At 44.1% G+C, this 15,863-nt stretch overlaps 2 protein-coding genes across 4 annotated transcripts; both read right to left on the bottom strand.

Moving 5' to 3' along the window:
• Positions 1 to 990: 990 nt before the first annotated feature.
• Positions 991 to 7,935, bottom strand: zbtb17 (zinc finger and BTB domain containing 17). 3 transcript variants are annotated; one of them, XM_048242340.1, is made up of 15 exons: positions 7,780 to 7,935; positions 6,708 to 6,939; positions 6,189 to 6,371; positions 5,699 to 6,055; positions 5,495 to 5,587; positions 5,165 to 5,388; positions 4,893 to 5,035; positions 4,273 to 4,573; positions 3,926 to 4,013; positions 3,552 to 3,668; positions 2,577 to 2,697; positions 2,297 to 2,427; positions 1,904 to 2,179; positions 1,552 to 1,641; positions 991 to 1,365 (listed from the first exon to the last, which is right to left on the bottom strand). In XM_048242340.1, the coding sequence occupies exons 2-15, from the start codon at positions 6,910 to 6,912 to the stop codon at positions 998 to 1,000; spliced, it is 2,697 nt and encodes an 898-aa protein (XP_048098297.1). In that variant the 5' UTR covers positions 6,913 to 6,939; positions 7,780 to 7,935; the 3' UTR covers positions 991 to 997. The 3 variants fall into 3 exon arrangements, with proteins under 3 accessions (XP_048098297.1, XP_048098299.1, XP_048098298.1); XM_048242342.1 differs by having other exon boundaries at positions 5,699 to 6,052; XM_048242341.1 differs by lacking the exon at positions 7,780 to 7,935 and adding an exon at positions 7,081 to 7,710.
• Positions 7,936 to 10,224: 2,289 nt separating this feature from the next.
• hspb7 (heat shock protein family, member 7 (cardiovascular)) lies at positions 10,225 to 12,614 on the bottom strand. The gene is made up of 3 exons (XM_048241380.1): positions 12,166 to 12,614; positions 10,939 to 11,072; positions 10,225 to 10,786 (listed from the first exon to the last, which is right to left on the bottom strand). Exons 1-3 carry the CDS (start codon positions 12,335 to 12,337, stop codon positions 10,607 to 10,609), a joined length of 486 nt encoding a protein of 161 aa, XP_048097337.1. The 5' UTR covers positions 12,338 to 12,614; the 3' UTR covers positions 10,225 to 10,606.
• Between the last annotated feature and the right edge of the window lie 3,249 nt (positions 12,615 to 15,863).

Here is a 15,863-nt window from a genome sequence, read left to right as displayed (position 1 = left end):
TGCAGTGCCATGTGAGGTCCAAAAGACCACGGCCATCCAATATTGTTTTTCAGCTGTATCCCTTGTTTGCAAAGATTTCTCTGGATTCTCTGAATGTTTTAATCATATTATGTCCTGTAGATGATTAACTCCCCAAATACTTCACAATTTCATGTTAAGAAGCATTTAAATTAAATTGTTTCATAATTTGTGCCCACTGGTTTACACAGAATGATGAATACCCCTACATCTTTACTTCTAAGAGACCCTGCCTCACTGGGATGCTCTTTTTCATACCCAGTCGTGTTGCCAGTTACCCTAATTAGTTGTGAAACATTCCTCCTTTTGTTTTCTTTATAATTACACAACTTTTCCAACATTTTGTTACCCCCGTCCCAACTTTTTTGTCAAATCTGTAATTTTCAACATTTGATATGTTGTCTGTGTCCTTTTTGCAACTAAATATGAGTTTAAGAGATTTGCAGATTATTACATTCTGTTTTTATTCGCATTTTACACAACGTCCCAGCATTTTATAATTTGGGGTTGAAGGTGTAATTGTTGTTTTTTTTTATGAATAACAAATCATTTCCAAACTATGAGTTTTTGATAGGTGTTAATGATTTCATATAGCATCTGTTACACTATGGGTGCAAAACATGCATGGTTCTTATTCTACTGGTCTGTGGAAAGGATAGGAGTATTTACAACCACATAAAATAGACAAGGTGCATTCTGTCACAAAGCTGACAAGAAATATAGCAACAAGAGTATTGAAAAAGCCTAGGAAGATATACTGTTATTTAGATAAGTAAAATAAATTAGTGATATACTACACATTGTTCCAAAAACATTATTTTGAATGTGACATTTAGGTCTATATTGGGCGAGACACATTTATTACTGAGAGTCTGCATTTGATTGTTAATCAACACCCTGATTATACTCTTAAGACAGAGTATCACAAACTCTAAAAGAACATGGAGAAATAAGAGAGGTTTTTTTTCATTCTGAGATCCTAAGTCTGGCTATCGCAGTCCATCTCCTCCACCACCTCCCCTCCTCCCTCCACCTCAGTCACTGTTTCCTCTTTAATCTCTGTCGGACGCAGCCCTTCCTCAAGTGCCACCGTCTCTCCGTCCGTCCCTGCCTCCACCTCTTCCTCGCCGTCTCGCGTGCGGAAGAGGAGCTCTCCGCCCTGGATGACCTGCTCAGTGGTCTGCCAGGTTGTGTCCCCCGCGGCGTACTGCTGGTAGAAGTCGGAGTCGGCCTGGAACATGACCAGGGCCTGTGCCGTGTGGATGCGCACATGCTGGGCCAGGGAGCTTGCGTCCAGGAACTTCTCACCGCAAGAGTCACACGCATACAGGATCTGTGTGTTGGGGTCTGGGCCGGAGGGAAACCACAGTATACACAATACAGTATTATTAGTCAACCTCAAAATATTTATTGTGATTATTAACCTGTTTTAACCATGTTTTCTCATTAATACATGTGTGATGGACGTAGTATAGTAGTTATAATATTTCCTTTTGCAATGTATTTTTTAGGTCTAGCAGGCGGCCCACTCACCTGCCTCCTGCACCTTCTCCACGGCCTTGGTGATCTCTGCTTTCAGGGCTTCTGTTTCGTCTGCTGACACGGTTGCTGCAACTGGTACCACTGGAGGGAAACGTTTTTAAAGTTTACGACAATGGTCATTACAAGTTCATTCCCCTCTGTAGACAGCTATTCTAATAATCATTATTGTACTTCAAATCCCTCTGCCACCATATAACCAATTACCTTTCACAGAAGCATTAGAAAAATTCTCCTGATCAAAAACATTGTTATCCAAAAATAACACACAAACACAATAGGTTTCTCTTTCACATTTTCTTCCCAGAATGGATAATGTTAATTTGTGACGTTCCTCTCTTCTAACCTGTTAGTTGTGCCACGGCACTGGCTGCCAACGCCTCTGTAGCAAGGGTCACAATGTCATCGGTGGTGACCGTGACTATGTTGACCTCGCTGTCGTCCAGCTCTGAGGCAGAAGTGGAAACTGGTTGGAGTTTATCGTCTCCCTCTCCATCTCCTTCGGCCACCACCAGCCGCTTCATGCCGGCCTTGCCCTGGTGAACGGTCTTGACATGCGAGCGCAGATTGTCCACGCGGTTGAAGCCCCTGCCACATTTGTCACACAGGAAGGGCTTTTCACCTGTCATAGACGGAAGAAAACAAATGTTGCACATGCATTACAATCACCACTTAGAAATACCATCTTTCTCAGTTCAAATGTCAGGGAGCAGGTTTTCATCATGCAAGTTCTTCTTACCTGTATGAATGATGATGTGCTTAGAAAGATCGCCGACGTTGACAAATGCCTTGTTGCAGACATGGCACTTGTGTGGTCGGATGTTATCGTGGTGTCGGATGTGGTTGGCCAGCTGACTGGACTGTACAAACCTGATTAGAGAGTAAGAAGGTTGAGGACAGGGGAATAAGAAGAAAATAATGAATGTTAAATAAGGGATTGAGTCTGTTCGCTTCATAATATGTCTCCATATCCACTCTGGGACTCATACAGCGAGTCAGAGCGATCATTCAAATCTGACCTTTTCCCGCAGCGATCGCAGACGTAGGGCTTTTCTCCTGTGTGCTGCCGGACGTGAGCGATAAGAGAGCTGGCCTGAGCAAAGCCCTTCCCACATATGAGACAAAGGCAAGGCTTCTCACCTGTGTACACATACGGCTTGGTCAAATAAAAAGGTCACAAATATAGTGTGGGCCCTAATTTAAAAGGCAGGCAAAGAGCACTAGTCTGTCCACAAACAAGTGGGCTCATCCATAGATATTAGAAAGCTAGATTCCGCATTGTCCGTCAAGTTTTATAAGGTGGCGATAGATCGATAGATAGATAGATAGATAGATAGATCGATCGATAGATAGATAGATAGATAGATAGATAGATAGATAGATAGATACTTTATTGATCCCCAAGGGGAAATTCAAGAGACGGAGAAAAAGACACAAAGACACAGAGCTACTAAGCAGGCTGCCACTCACGTTGGCGCCGGAACCAGAAGTGATATGCAAACACGGCGCCATATTGCTGGGGGACAACACCTTTACTGTCTATGGGCAACACTTGCCGGCAATCAGAGACACCTGTCTGATTTCCAGTCAGTCACATGCTCCTTCATTGGCCTCCAGTGATTGTTGCTCCCACCAAGATGGCAGCGCTATTTACGTACGTTCTGGAGCCCAATGCGGTATCTAGCTTTCTAATATCTATGGGCTCATCAATGTTTGCGCTTAAGGTCTGATCCATGGTATTAAATTAGCAAGTTGCCTAGTTATTGAATTGGCTTTAGTTAGACTTTGCACTCTGCCCATCATTCAAATTAGGGTTCAAATTAGGGTCTGTTTCACTCGAATAATGCATATCATGTAATGAGAACAGCACACGCTTGTGTTATTTCAGATAATGTGTTCCATTAGTCATGACCTGTCTGTTTTTTTCTGTGTCTCTTGTTATCCCTGTAATCTATTATCCTCATAAGTAATGTGCGCTCAGGTGAGCAACGCACCTGTGTGGATTCGGACGTGTCTCTGCAGGGCTCCCGGGTCAGCGAATGCCCTCTGACAGTGCATGCACACATAGGGCTTCTCCCCGCTGTGAACCCGCAGGTGTCTTTTCAGGTTCCCTGCACACAAACACACACAAATCACTGTCAGACTGGCTTTCACACATACTGTCTGGTGTCAGACTCAATTCCACACAAGCCAACACATGTTCACTTACAGACACAGATACAGAGACAGACAGACTTACACACGCACACTCACACACACACACACACACACACAGACACACACACACAGACACACACACAGACAGACACACACGCCTCCTGGCACCATGCAGTGCTTCTGTCTGTCTCCTGTGCTCATCTCTCCTCACCTGAGGTGGTGAACTGTTTGCCACACTCCTTACACTTCAGTGGCCCGTCTGCGATATGGATCTTCAGGTGAGCCTTCAGATTCCCGATCTGTGTGCAGAGCAAAGGAAAGAAGCACCAGGTTCACCAACCAGTCATGATACAATCACATCTCACTTTGCTTTCTTCATGATGCCCCATAGAGATGCTACAATACCCAATACACTCAGTGTCACACTTGCAGTTGTTACTACCCACCCCTGCTTCTTAGCCACAGGACCTCATACCTTATATAAGCTTACATTGCTCATTCTCTCTCACACACACACAAATCTAAAAATAAAGAACTGCACCCTGCCATCCTCCTCACCTGGTTGAACTTCTTGTCGCAGTGGGAGCACCGATGCCCCTTGTCTGTGTCGTGGGTCTCCAGGTGGCGCATCTTGGCCGTGGGGTCGGAGAAGGCGCGGTCGCAGTAGTCGCAGCGGTACGGCTTCTCGCCGCTGTGCACCAGCTGGTGGCGCTTCAGGTTGCCCGACGTGGTGAAGAGCTTGCCGCAGTCCTCGCAGCTGTAGCGAGCCTCGCCTGTGTGCCGCTTGCGGTGCAGATTGAGCAGGCTGATCTGCCGGTAGCTCTTACCACACGTCGAACAGCAGTACGGCTTCAGTGGGCTAATGACACATTATCATAACAGCAATACTCAATAAAGTACAATAGCACTGAGCAAAGAGAGGGCATGGATATATTGCTCTCACAATATCAGACAGGTGATAAAATAGACTTGAAAATCATACTTTTTCCATTTGTCTCGTTTATTTCTCTGACCAAGGACTGACTTGTGTCTGGATGTACATGTCTTATTTGACACTAAAATGTTTATATTCACTGATTGTCAAACTCTTTATGGTCAACAAAAAATACTTTCAATATATTCTGGATCTTTTCCATGTAGTTGAGAATTATACAAAGTAGAGGTCCTTTATTTCTCACCTGTGTGTTTTCTCATGTGCTTTGCAGGCAGCTGGATCCGAAAAGGCTTTGTGGCAGTCTCTGCAACTAAAGGGCTTCTCACCCGTGTGAATACGGATATGCCTCTTGAAATTGCCCGTGTGAGTGAACTTCTTCCCACAGTCCTACGCACCATTGGCAAAAACCATATGTCAGAACGAGAGCCTTGAGGGTGGTTATAATCATATGTTTGTTTTTATATGTAAACCCAGCTGAGGATGTATAACTCATACATGACTCTGTCATTTTCTTACCTCACATTTATGGGTGAAGGAGCTGTATGCTCGGGACTCGCTCCGGTCAGAGATGGCCCCTGTCCTGATTGACCTGCCCTCGCCTCCGCTCTCATCCTCCTGCCCTTCCTCTTCCTCCTCCTCATCCTCCACCTCTCCAGCTTCCTCCTCTTCCTCAGCCGCATGTGCGCTGTTCCCCTCGGTAGCTGTGTTGGTCTCCTCTGACTCCACGCCGCCATTACGACCTTTAGGAGAAGACATTTTATGTTATCATGTTATTGGACTCTTCTATCTGGCTCTGGCTAAACAAGACTGTCACAACTGTCAAAAGGTCTGAGTGGGTGCGCATACCCCGCGCGTGCAGGCGCTTTGACGCAGTCCTCAGCCTGCTCCTACGAGTGCTGATGTAGGATTTAGCTGCTGCTGATGATTTGTATGGGACCTCTGTAACAACAGAACAATGTTTCATAGACATGTGTCATAGTCATATGTCATGGTGACAAAAATATATCACTTGAAGGAATTCAGCAATGAATAGGGACACATGTTACTAACTAGGTGTGTAGTCAGCATCTGAGGGGTCATCCTGAAATGGAACTTCCTTAGCTGCACCCTCCTCTTCCTCCTCCGCTTGACCTTTCTTTTCAGATGTCACCCCGGCCTTCCTGGGTTTGGTGTAAGACGGGGCTTTGGGCATGCGGGAAGCTCGGGCCACAGCCGTCTTCACCTGAGCGGTTGAGCACTCCGCAATGCTGATCGCTGCCTGCTCATCCTCTGTGGCTTCCGAGGAAGGCCCTTGCCCGCTGAGGGGTTGCTTGTCAGATGCCCCATTCACTAGTGGGGCACTGTTCTCCTCCTCCGTCACAGGTTTGTCCAAATCTGACTTCTGTCCACCTTCCTCAGCATTATCTGCTATCAAAAGGGTTGGAGTCATGGAAAGCACCAGTGAAGCAGAATTTTTCATGACTGTATGTTTGTCTGTATTCCCAGCCTTTCAAAGACTATGTATAATCTAATAGCAGGTTAAATTTTGGGTTGTACTTACTAGTTGTGGAGTCATGAGCTGTAGTTGTGTCAGTTGGAGAGACGGCCAGGGTTTGATAGGCTGAGCAGGCATTGACAATTTCTTGCATCTGCAGGAATGTTGCCACAGCCAAGACATCTTCCACATTCTGAGAGCTCAGGTTCAACTTGGCAGTGTACATAAATTCAAGTACCTGACCCAGACCTGAGAGCAAAATAAAAAAGAAACCAAACCACATCAACCAAAAAGAAAGAAAGAGAGGTCCTTAAAGGAAGTCCAACTTCTCTGGACCCCATCAAATCTTCTAGTATTTTACAAATTATAATAATCATAGGAATTATAGATATTGGGCTAGCGTTTGGGGAAGTACTACAAGACTGTACTATAGGAACAATAGAAGGCAAGGATAGTATAGGGGTATGACATAATATCATTGAAGTACACCAATACACATAGCACTCTTATAGTATTAAGCTTACTATATTCTCCGTAAAGGGACTGGGAACTTATTTTTTGCAAAGTGTATTGTACTATTGGTACCTGCTGCATTGCTGATGTCCAGATGCACAACATCTTTCTGATCCAGGAACAGAGTGCGGAAGTATGCACTGCAAGCTGCCAGCACGGCTTTGTGGGCTTTGAAGTCAATGCCATCCACCACAAAGGTGCAGTCACACAACAACCCCAGCTGACGCTGGTGGTTTAACTGCTCCAAAACCTTGCCACTGTGCCAGGGGAAATCCATGCCTGGCTAGTATAGTTTGAGAAGGGCCTAATGGAACAATGACATTAACTGAGTAATGTAACAAACTGAAGTGTACACAAAAATAAAATGTTTAATGTGTGCATTCTCCCCATGCAAACCACCACTCAAAATAAACAATTATTGATTGGTGTCTATGAAATGGAATACCTGGCCCGTCAAAAGAAAATGTGGCCTTTTTAATTATGTTTGGTCGTCCACTTGGATTTGTTACACGAATATGAAGGCCTTAGGACTGGTATTTCACATTCAAAAGTGATCCCATGACATTACGTCATGCCAGCTTGCAGGCTGAATTGTCTGGTTCTAACCCATCCAACTTTTTACCACCTGTCCATAATACAAACAGAACATTGCGTATTTCTAAGTGCATATTTTTTAAAAGAATAACACGTAACCCCAATCGGATACTACACACTGCGTGATTACCGGGCATCACCTAACGTTATGATGGCTAAAGTTAACCAATAATTTCTAAGGGGGCTTTTACATTGTCCTGGACGCTAACGAGAGGTAGCTGCGGTGGCAAGGTAGACACACAGCAACAACGCCCAAATAATACCAAATTAACCAAATCGATTGCGAAAGCCTACGCAGCACAAAGGTATGGGTCGCACAACGCTCCATCCTCGCATTTTAATCAACTTCTCTTAGGTTGACGATGCTGCGGATTGATTATGTATCCTCTCCTGACTCCCTATCCGGGATTAATTCAGCGTGCCTAGAGTTGCATGGTTAGTGTGCAAGATGGCGGATAGCAGAGAAGGTGGCCTTTTTGTTTGTCCTTCGAAGCTCGTCCTTCCCCAACGTACCATGGGAAATATTGCATTGCGAATGATATTACCTTACCTCTAAGGAACCGCTTTGCTCTCCAAGATTAATATTTTCGACAGTACGATACTGGACGAAGTTCTTCACTCTGTACATAATCTGCCCAATCGAGTTATTCGGTGATCGATCTAGACGGTCAGACTCGATGCGCCGCCATCTTCCGCTCTCTGATCGATTGATAGTGGCCGGGTGGAAAGCGGTCTGATGCGCATGCTCGACCCTCTTCCAGCAATTGTAGGTGTGTCCACGTAGTGGCGCTTTCGAGTCATAGAACAGTTCTGGCTTCTCCACTTCTAATTTAGTGAATAGCCCGTTAGACAGCCCAAACACCTAGACAGCAGTTTTCTCTCTTTTATATCTCTACAATCAAACCGTTGAAAGTAGTGCTCCCATCACATTAAGAAAGTAACAGCTATGTATTGACTCTACATTCAAATGCAACCATTGATGCATATCAAGGTGCAAACAGATTTGCACTTAATTTCACACTTGCACCTTGAGCAAGGCACCTCAGGCGCCGCTGTTGTTGCAGGGGATTAGTGTGTGCTTCACCTCACTGTGTGCTAAGTGTGTTTCACTAATTCACGGATTGGGATAAATGCAGAGAAATTTCCCTCACGGGATCAAAAGAGTATATATACTTATACTATACAAACTTTCTAATTGGTAGGGTTAGGCTGACCTGATTTAAAGTGGAAAATGTTATCAAATTTGAGTCTTTGGAAGAGAGCATGAATGTGCAAGCCAAATTCCATGATGATATGCACAGTGATGATGATAAATAGCCATTTTTGGTGAGAAGCACTTGGTAATTTGGGAAATGATCGCAAAATGTTCCAGTTAAAGACTAAAACACAAAGTTTACAAAATACCAATTTGCCCCGTTTTGCCCATAGTATAATTCAGGCGTTACCTGTATGAAATGGCATTGCCCATTTCAGTCCAAATACAGGGTCAGGGGATTGTTTGAAAGTAGCAGTAGTTTGAAATATGAAAATATTTATACTATTTTGTCAGCACTGTATGAAGGTGGCAGCCGATGATAGTAGTAATGGGCAGACATTGGAAACCATTTGATCAGCAAACACCAGTAGCCTACTTGAGCACCAGACCTTAGTTGCTCTAAAGAGCCTGAGTCAGTATAGCTCCTGTCTTCCATGAGATTGGCATCATTACCAATCCTTCAGAGTTGTTTGAGATGATGATGATGGATTGACTATCAACAGTGTAAAGGACAAGCTTGGACACAGCCAGGAAAACCATGAACCAAAAGAACTGATAGCATTTTATCACTTGAGGATAGAAATATGGTCATCATAGCGCTCCCTTCTGGCTGTTGGTTGTCAATGCATGTTTTTGGTCTATATACAAGGAACCTTATGTACTAGGATAAGATGACATAGCCTATACCTTATGGATCCTGCTTCCTATACTTACAAAATACTGATAGGGGAGAATGGACCTACAGTTATAATACTATTCTGATAGATATCACAGGTTATGGTAATGTATTCTGGCAATCTGACAGCTGCTTATAATGCTAGCTTGTATTATAATGCAATGCTTTTGTAGCCTAATTGTCTAATATCTGGGTAATCTGCTCCAAATTTTAAGTTATGTTTGGTAACACAAATGCACAATCTGACTATGTTGTATATGTCATACAAGCTCACCCATTATAAAGTGAACTTTGTGATTAAAACAGGGAGCTTTTAAACAGCGCACTAATTGCAGCACTCTCCACTGATGTGGGGCATTTAAAGTAGAAATTAAATCTCAATAAAGTAATGCTGCACATTTAGACCATGCATCATCACTGAACCCGTATTATTCCATCAAATGGTCGACGGAGTGTGACTGAGGATGTTTCTGCGGTGTAAAGTTTGAACAATGAGAGCCAAGTCTATTAATAGAGGGACAAGTGTTCGGGAGGGAGCGCATGCTTTTGTTTGGTCGTGGTCTCTTCTTACTGACAGCAGACACGGAGCAGAACATTGACTCAACAGCCCTAAATACGCCAGCACTCAAAGCTCTCTCTCTCTCTCTCTTTCTCTATACCTCTCTCTTTAAGGCCTATACAGATAAATGCATTAGATAATTTGTCTGTCACTGCCTCTGGTTCTCTCTCTTTCTCTCATTCACTTAGACATATTCATTCACATAGAGACTAAACAAGGAAGTGTTTTAATTTGACTTGATTTGTTCAGTTTTTTTTTTATTTCACACCATTTTAAAATATACAACACATGAATTTTACTTTATTAAATAACAACCAACCATGCTGAGTGGAGATATCAATCTGTCAGGATGTTGTCACCACACCAGCCACCAGTTCAGTTCATTTCGGAGTCTTTGTGGCAACGTTCAGCTGCCTCCACTTTAAAGGAACCAATTATGGTCTTTGCGTCACAAGTGTGTGTGTGTGTGTGTGTGTGTGTGTGTGTGTGTGTGTGTGTGTGCGCACACCAGTGTGTGTCTGTGCGTGTCTGTGAGAAAGGGAGAGAAAAATAAGCTGCCTAGGCCCTTTGTGAGAACTGGCAGCAAGAGTGAGACACGTGCTGTGAGCTGTGTTCTAGTAGCGTCGGAAAGGGAAAATAGGCCTTAACACGCATGTGTCACCATGCACAAATGTAAAAGGGGAATACTGTGAGACATTGTGAATAAAGGACATGGGAGTGAAGATGGGAACATTTCCACCAGTGTCAGGATGGAAAGTAGACAGTGTTTGTGTGTGTGTGTGTGTGTGTGTGTGTGTGTGTGTGTGTGTGTGTGTGTGTGTGTGTGTGTGTGTGTTTGTTTTCGGGGGTTGTGCTTCAGTGCTCCATAAAGGACACACTCAGGAGAATCAGATCTTGATTTCTGTGCGAAAGGTCTGTGCGTGCTCCAGTTTAGAGGGACGTCTGCGTGCGCGGATGGTTAGAGCTCCGTCCGGCCCTAAAGACGACGTCACAGACGTTGGGTCCACGTCTTCCGGCAGTTGGCATTTGTGGGTGAAAGTGTTCATCACTGTGCCATCCGCTGCCAACTGTTTAAAAGCAATAACAGTTGCAGTTGTGAAAGTGGTTATTTTTGCATTAGTATTACTTCAAAATATCTTAATGGACCACATGAATCACTTCATTATTATTTTCCCAAGGGGAAAAGGTGAAGGTGAAAAGGAGGACATCTAGTACTTACCTTCTCGGCACGGACTTCAATCTGGTTGTTGGAGGTTGTGACAATCACGTCCTCAGGGGAGAAATCACAGACGTCAACTGTGAATTCGTACGTGTCTCCCAGCGTTTTGATGTTTCCTGGAGTCCCAGACAGACCTATGGACACAATCAAGTGCGAAAAAGTCTGTCATGTTCAATTATATGTCACTTGCTTTTAAGCAGAATAGACTTCCCAAGATAAAAAAAAGATTTAACCAAAGGCTCAAGAAACAGTATATTAGCATATACAATCAAAGGGTCCATTTGTTGGTCCAGAGGTTTAATATATATCCTCAAAACAAGATTTATTCAAGAGTGTCATTATGACAGCCGCCTTGGGCCACTTGTCATCCGCATCTAAGTGTTTCCATATGTCCTGAAATTGGAAATGAGCATTCCTGCCCATAAATATGGCTCTAGCCTGGCATGTGTGTGCTTGTGTCTGTCTGTTTCACAGTCTTCAGTCACCAAGCAACAGACTGCTAGCCACCACCCACTCCCCCACTTCCCAAACAGACGTCCCTTCAGTCATCCTCCATCTGTGAAGTCACAGAATTGGCGTGCTCCCAAATATTCCCTCATGCACGTTTGTTGCCCCCCCTCTAGAGTCGCTCCTTTACTGGAACATACGGGCGTGACAGTCATGGCACCCAAAATAGCCCCCTACCCATACCTACCCCCCTCACCCTCTCCTGCCCTCTCTTACTCTCAGAGTAGCACACGCGAGTGACAAGAGGGGGAGCACATGGACAGACACGATACAAAACACTCCATGGACACATGGACACGCACACTCTCTCACACACACACACACACACACACACACACACACACACACACACACACACACACACACACACATGCATTGACACAGTCAGGCCATTTACACAGACATACCCATCAGCACCAAACATGCAGGGATAAATACAAAACATGTACATGTAGTGTTCGGCCGATTATTCGAGCTTCCAGACAGCACACACACATAGAGCTCTGGCATCAATAGACAGCGCCTTGTTGGAGGCCATTAAATTATTTTCTGACACCTGCCTGACTGCACGGAAAGAGCTCACAGCGTAAACTGTTCTTTGCCCTGTTACAGTTCATATTGATCCGTACAAAGAAACAAACTGGCACATACGTTAAATGGCACACTTAGGTGGTATTGATCCAAGTCGGATGCAAAGGGCAGAATGGAAAGCGAACTCACTGGAGAAACCCAGGTCATCCTCGTGTGGCCGCATGAAAGAGCCAAAGTCGTTGGTGAACATCCCCCTGCCCTTCTCCATGTAGGGGTTAGCGGAAGAGGATGAGGAGGACGAGGAAGAGGTCTGGTGAAAGCTGCGCTCCGATCGGTAGGCAGAAGAGTTGTTTACACTCATTGATGTCTGGGATAGCTTGAGTTGCTGAGGTATAGATTAACCAGCTAGAGGACAGCCTTCAAAAATGGGCAAGAAAGTCCAATGTGTGGTGGTGGATGAGGTTGGTTAACGTTCTGAGTTCCGGTATCTGGGATATTCCAGGCTCTTCTAGTCTCTGTCACTGTGACGATGCGCTTCTGCTGAAATCCTGTGTCCCTGTGCCTGCCTTTAGAATCACTGTAGGTATGTCCCCTATCTGCAGGGCTTTTATGTGTGTGACAGAGTGCCTGCCTAATCAGGACGTTGCAGAGGGATAACGCCATGCTATATTTATCATCTGAGGCAGGGGGAAGCAAGGGGTCTGTGGTTGGAAAAGTTTTGTGTGATGAGGGCTCAGAGTGGAGCACATGGGTCCCTGACAAAGATGAAGAGAGGGAAGGAGAGAGAGAGAGAGGGGAGGAGAGAGAGAGGGGGAGGGAGGGAGGGAGGAAGAGAGACCACTGTTGGAATTCCAGACACTTGCTCCCAGAAATAGTCATTGCCTGTTCCTTTCTCTATCTATCTATCTATCTATCTATCTATCTATCTATCTATCTATCTATCTATCTATCTTTCTTTTTCTCTCCCTTTCTTTCTTTCTTTCTCTCTCTCTCTTTCCCTCTATCCTTCACTACAGTGTCCTATGCAACCCTTCTCCTCCATATGGTCTCTCCTGCTCTCCCTTTCTCTGCTTTGTTAAAGGGTGTGTTTGTGTTCATACCATGCAATGCCATTGGTTTGTGGCTTGTTTTACAAAATCATGTTGTTATGATAGTCACTGTATGAACTGGTCACTGTTCTTATGGCAACTATTTAATACTATTCAAAACAAATGTCTGGTCTCATCTCATCTCGTTCTTACTTGAACTTGAAATGTATTCAATATTAAAAAATACTTTTTCACAAATACCAATTTTTCTGGACTAATCTCTTTCATTCATTCAGTCTGAGAAAGAAAGAAAGAGAGAGAGAGAACAAGATCAAGAACAAGAGTGTGAGTAAGAGAGGTGTAAACAGAGTCAACTAAAAGATGGAAAGAATGTCAAACAGCACATGGTGGTTCCAAGGATATGTGACGTTATTGAAAGAGGATTACGACAACATTTCTCACTCTGCATGGATTACTATTAATATCTATTACACACCACCATTTCTAGTGCTATCAATCAATCACTTACATCAATGTGTATCTTTAACATGGTTAAAGTGTGATGATGTCTACATGCTTAGCTCATACTCAGATTCATTCCAGCCCTTTCAACTGTTCACCACTTAAAACCTGTCATTTCACAACTCAATAATATCAAACAACTCACATTGTACATATGACAAGCACAATCAACTTGACCTTTAATGACATTTCATTTATTCAGCACCATCCTTTCACAAAAGGTCACTGCACAACATCTTTCAGTCAGAAAACACAGCAGAATATCTTACAGCAAGGGAAAGATAACATGGAAAAAGGGAAGCTTAGCAGAAACAAAGACAATATCATATTACATAACAAACATCAGCATAACTCCATAGTGGGGAAGAAGGGTATGGGACAGAGGAGAGGTCAAGGAGGTTTGTCAGGATTAAATTTCAGTGCTGGGGAGCTAGACACTCAACCCCCATAAAGAACAGGCTGAAGAGAAGTGTGGGAAGCAGGAGACCTTGGGGTGAGGAATGATGGGTGAGGATGAAGGACTTCAGCTATACACTGAAGCATACATACTTGTCTAATATCCTGGGGGAAGGGTCCTCAACACAACCCGTACACACTCAAAAGGGCTGTGCGAAAAAGAGACAACTGAAGTTAAGGGCTTAAGGGTGTGTGTTGATGTGCTGAAGGTGCCCTTGCTCTGTTATTAGGAAGGGCGTTGGAAAAGTGCTCCCCCGTCATGGAATTTACAGCATGTACCAACACAGTCTTTCTGGCCCTATCAGTTTAAACTTTAAAGTCCTCCACTAATCGTCTAAATCCAGCCCAGCAACTCACCACTTCCCTCCTCCAGAATGCGTCACGGGCCGAGGGGCTGTGCTTTGGAGAGCTTCTATTCTGGAGAGATGAGAAAAAGAGAGAGAGAGAGAAAAGAGAGAGAGAGTGCAACTGTTTGGGGTTATACTTGTTCCCAACTCGGACTGTTAGCGAAAGTCTGAAAGTCTATTCAAAAGAACATTTTATGGTCAACACTTTTGGTTTCCTAAATGACATTGAATGACCTTTAACAGAGGTCACCGATGCAATTAATGCATGATCGGGGGGACAAGTTTGCCTTTCTAATCATAATCTCCCAAAAGTGTAATAATACATATACAGACAGACTGAAACCATATAATGTATAATATATGTACACACCATACACAGAAACACAGCTGCATTCACACATTGACCATACACACACACACACACACACACATCCTCACATGCACAGACAAAACACATGCATGATTTCTCATCTTACATTCCATGTGCTTGTGTTTTGCCAGTTGCTGGGTATTACATAACGAGTCTATTAGCTGTCCCACTGTGTATTTGTGTGTGTGTGTCTGTCTGTCTGTGGTGTGTGCGTGTGCGTGTGTGTGTGTGTTTGTGTGTGTGTGCTGATGTGTTTTGGCAGGGGTGGCATTTGATAAGGATGCAGCACACCACCAATGCTATAATAACATGCAAGTAAACACAGTTATTGGAGATTCACTACGGCTGTGGCAGCGATAAGGTGTCACAATTTGAATGCAATTTTGTTTTCTTCAATCTTTTCGGTCGCTGATTGTTTGTTCAGAAAACTTTCCTAATTTTCTAACCTGAAATTGATTCGGGATGAATCGTAACCTGCGCACAGAGAGTTTACAAAACCCTCCGTGCGGCGCAGACGAAATTGTTGCTGAAAGGGAGAAAGAGAGGGAGAGAGAGGGAAAGCGAGGGAGAGAGAGAAATGAAGGATGACAGAGGGCAGCCGCTCATCAGTCAGGGGGTGTGATGAGAATATGACACTCGTCCAACACCGCGCTCTCTGACTCCTCCGGCTTCGCCCTAAAGCGATCACCGGGCAGATACCCCCACACACACACACACATACATAGACACACACAGACAAACGCACACACACACACACACACACACACACATACACCCACCCTGTAATTCCCATTGGAGACTGGATACAATGCCACGGCTGAACAAAGTCACGACTGAACATCAATAACATCATCAGTGGTTTGTCATTTCAATGGTCTATCAGCCAAGCTTATCCCCTGGTGTTTTGTATGTTTGTGTGTGTGTGTGTGTGTGTGTGATATTTGCCTGTTTGGGACATGTCCACAAACTGACTGTGAGTGGACTAAGACTGGCAGGGCTATCAAAGGAAAGTCTAAACAACTGGCAGAATTCTGCTCCATATCAGCTGTTTTAGTCAGTCTTGCTGTGTGGCATATGCCAAAGCTATATCATCTCTGAAATATTTGAATCCTTTCTGTAAGAAATTTGATTGGTGGATTCAAATAAAGAATTCAAATGTGTGTG

Source organism: Alosa alosa, chromosome 4, assembly GCF_017589495.1.
Source record: "Alosa alosa isolate M-15738 ecotype Scorff River chromosome 4, AALO_Geno_1.1, whole genome shotgun sequence".
Taxonomy (NCBI): Eukaryota; Metazoa; Chordata; class Actinopteri; order Clupeiformes; family Clupeidae; genus Alosa; species Alosa alosa.
The sequence above is the reverse complement of the archived record's forward strand: the minus strand, read 5'-3'. Positions and strand labels throughout refer to the sequence as shown.

Excerpts from the sequence above, each read along its gene's own strand:
- zbtb17 (XM_048242340.1), bottom strand. The coding sequence starts at position 6,912 with ATGGATTTCCCCTGGCACAGTGGCAAGGTTTTGGAGCAGTTAAACCAC. Across the intron at positions 4,014-4,272 it reads GCGACAAGAAGTTCAACCAG|ATCGGGAATCTGAAGGCTCA; the intron begins GTGAGGAGGATG and ends CTCTGCACACAG. Across the intron at positions 1,366-1,551 it reads GGAGAAGGTGCAGGAGGCAG|ACCCCAACACACAGATCCTG; the intron begins GTGAGTGGGCCG and ends CCTCCGGCCCAG.
- hspb7 (XM_048241380.1), bottom strand. The coding sequence starts at position 12,337 with ATGAGTGTAAACAACTCTTCTGCCTACCGATCGGAGCGCAGCTTTCAC. Across the intron at positions 11,073-12,165 it reads GGATGACCTGGGTTTCTCCA|GTCTGTCTGGGACTCCAGGA; the intron begins GTGAGTTCGCTT and ends TTGTGTCCATAG. Across the intron at positions 10,787-10,938 it reads TTGAAGTCCGTGCCGAGAAG|TTGGCAGCGGATGGCACAGT; the intron begins GTAAGTACTAGA and ends GCTTTTAAACAG.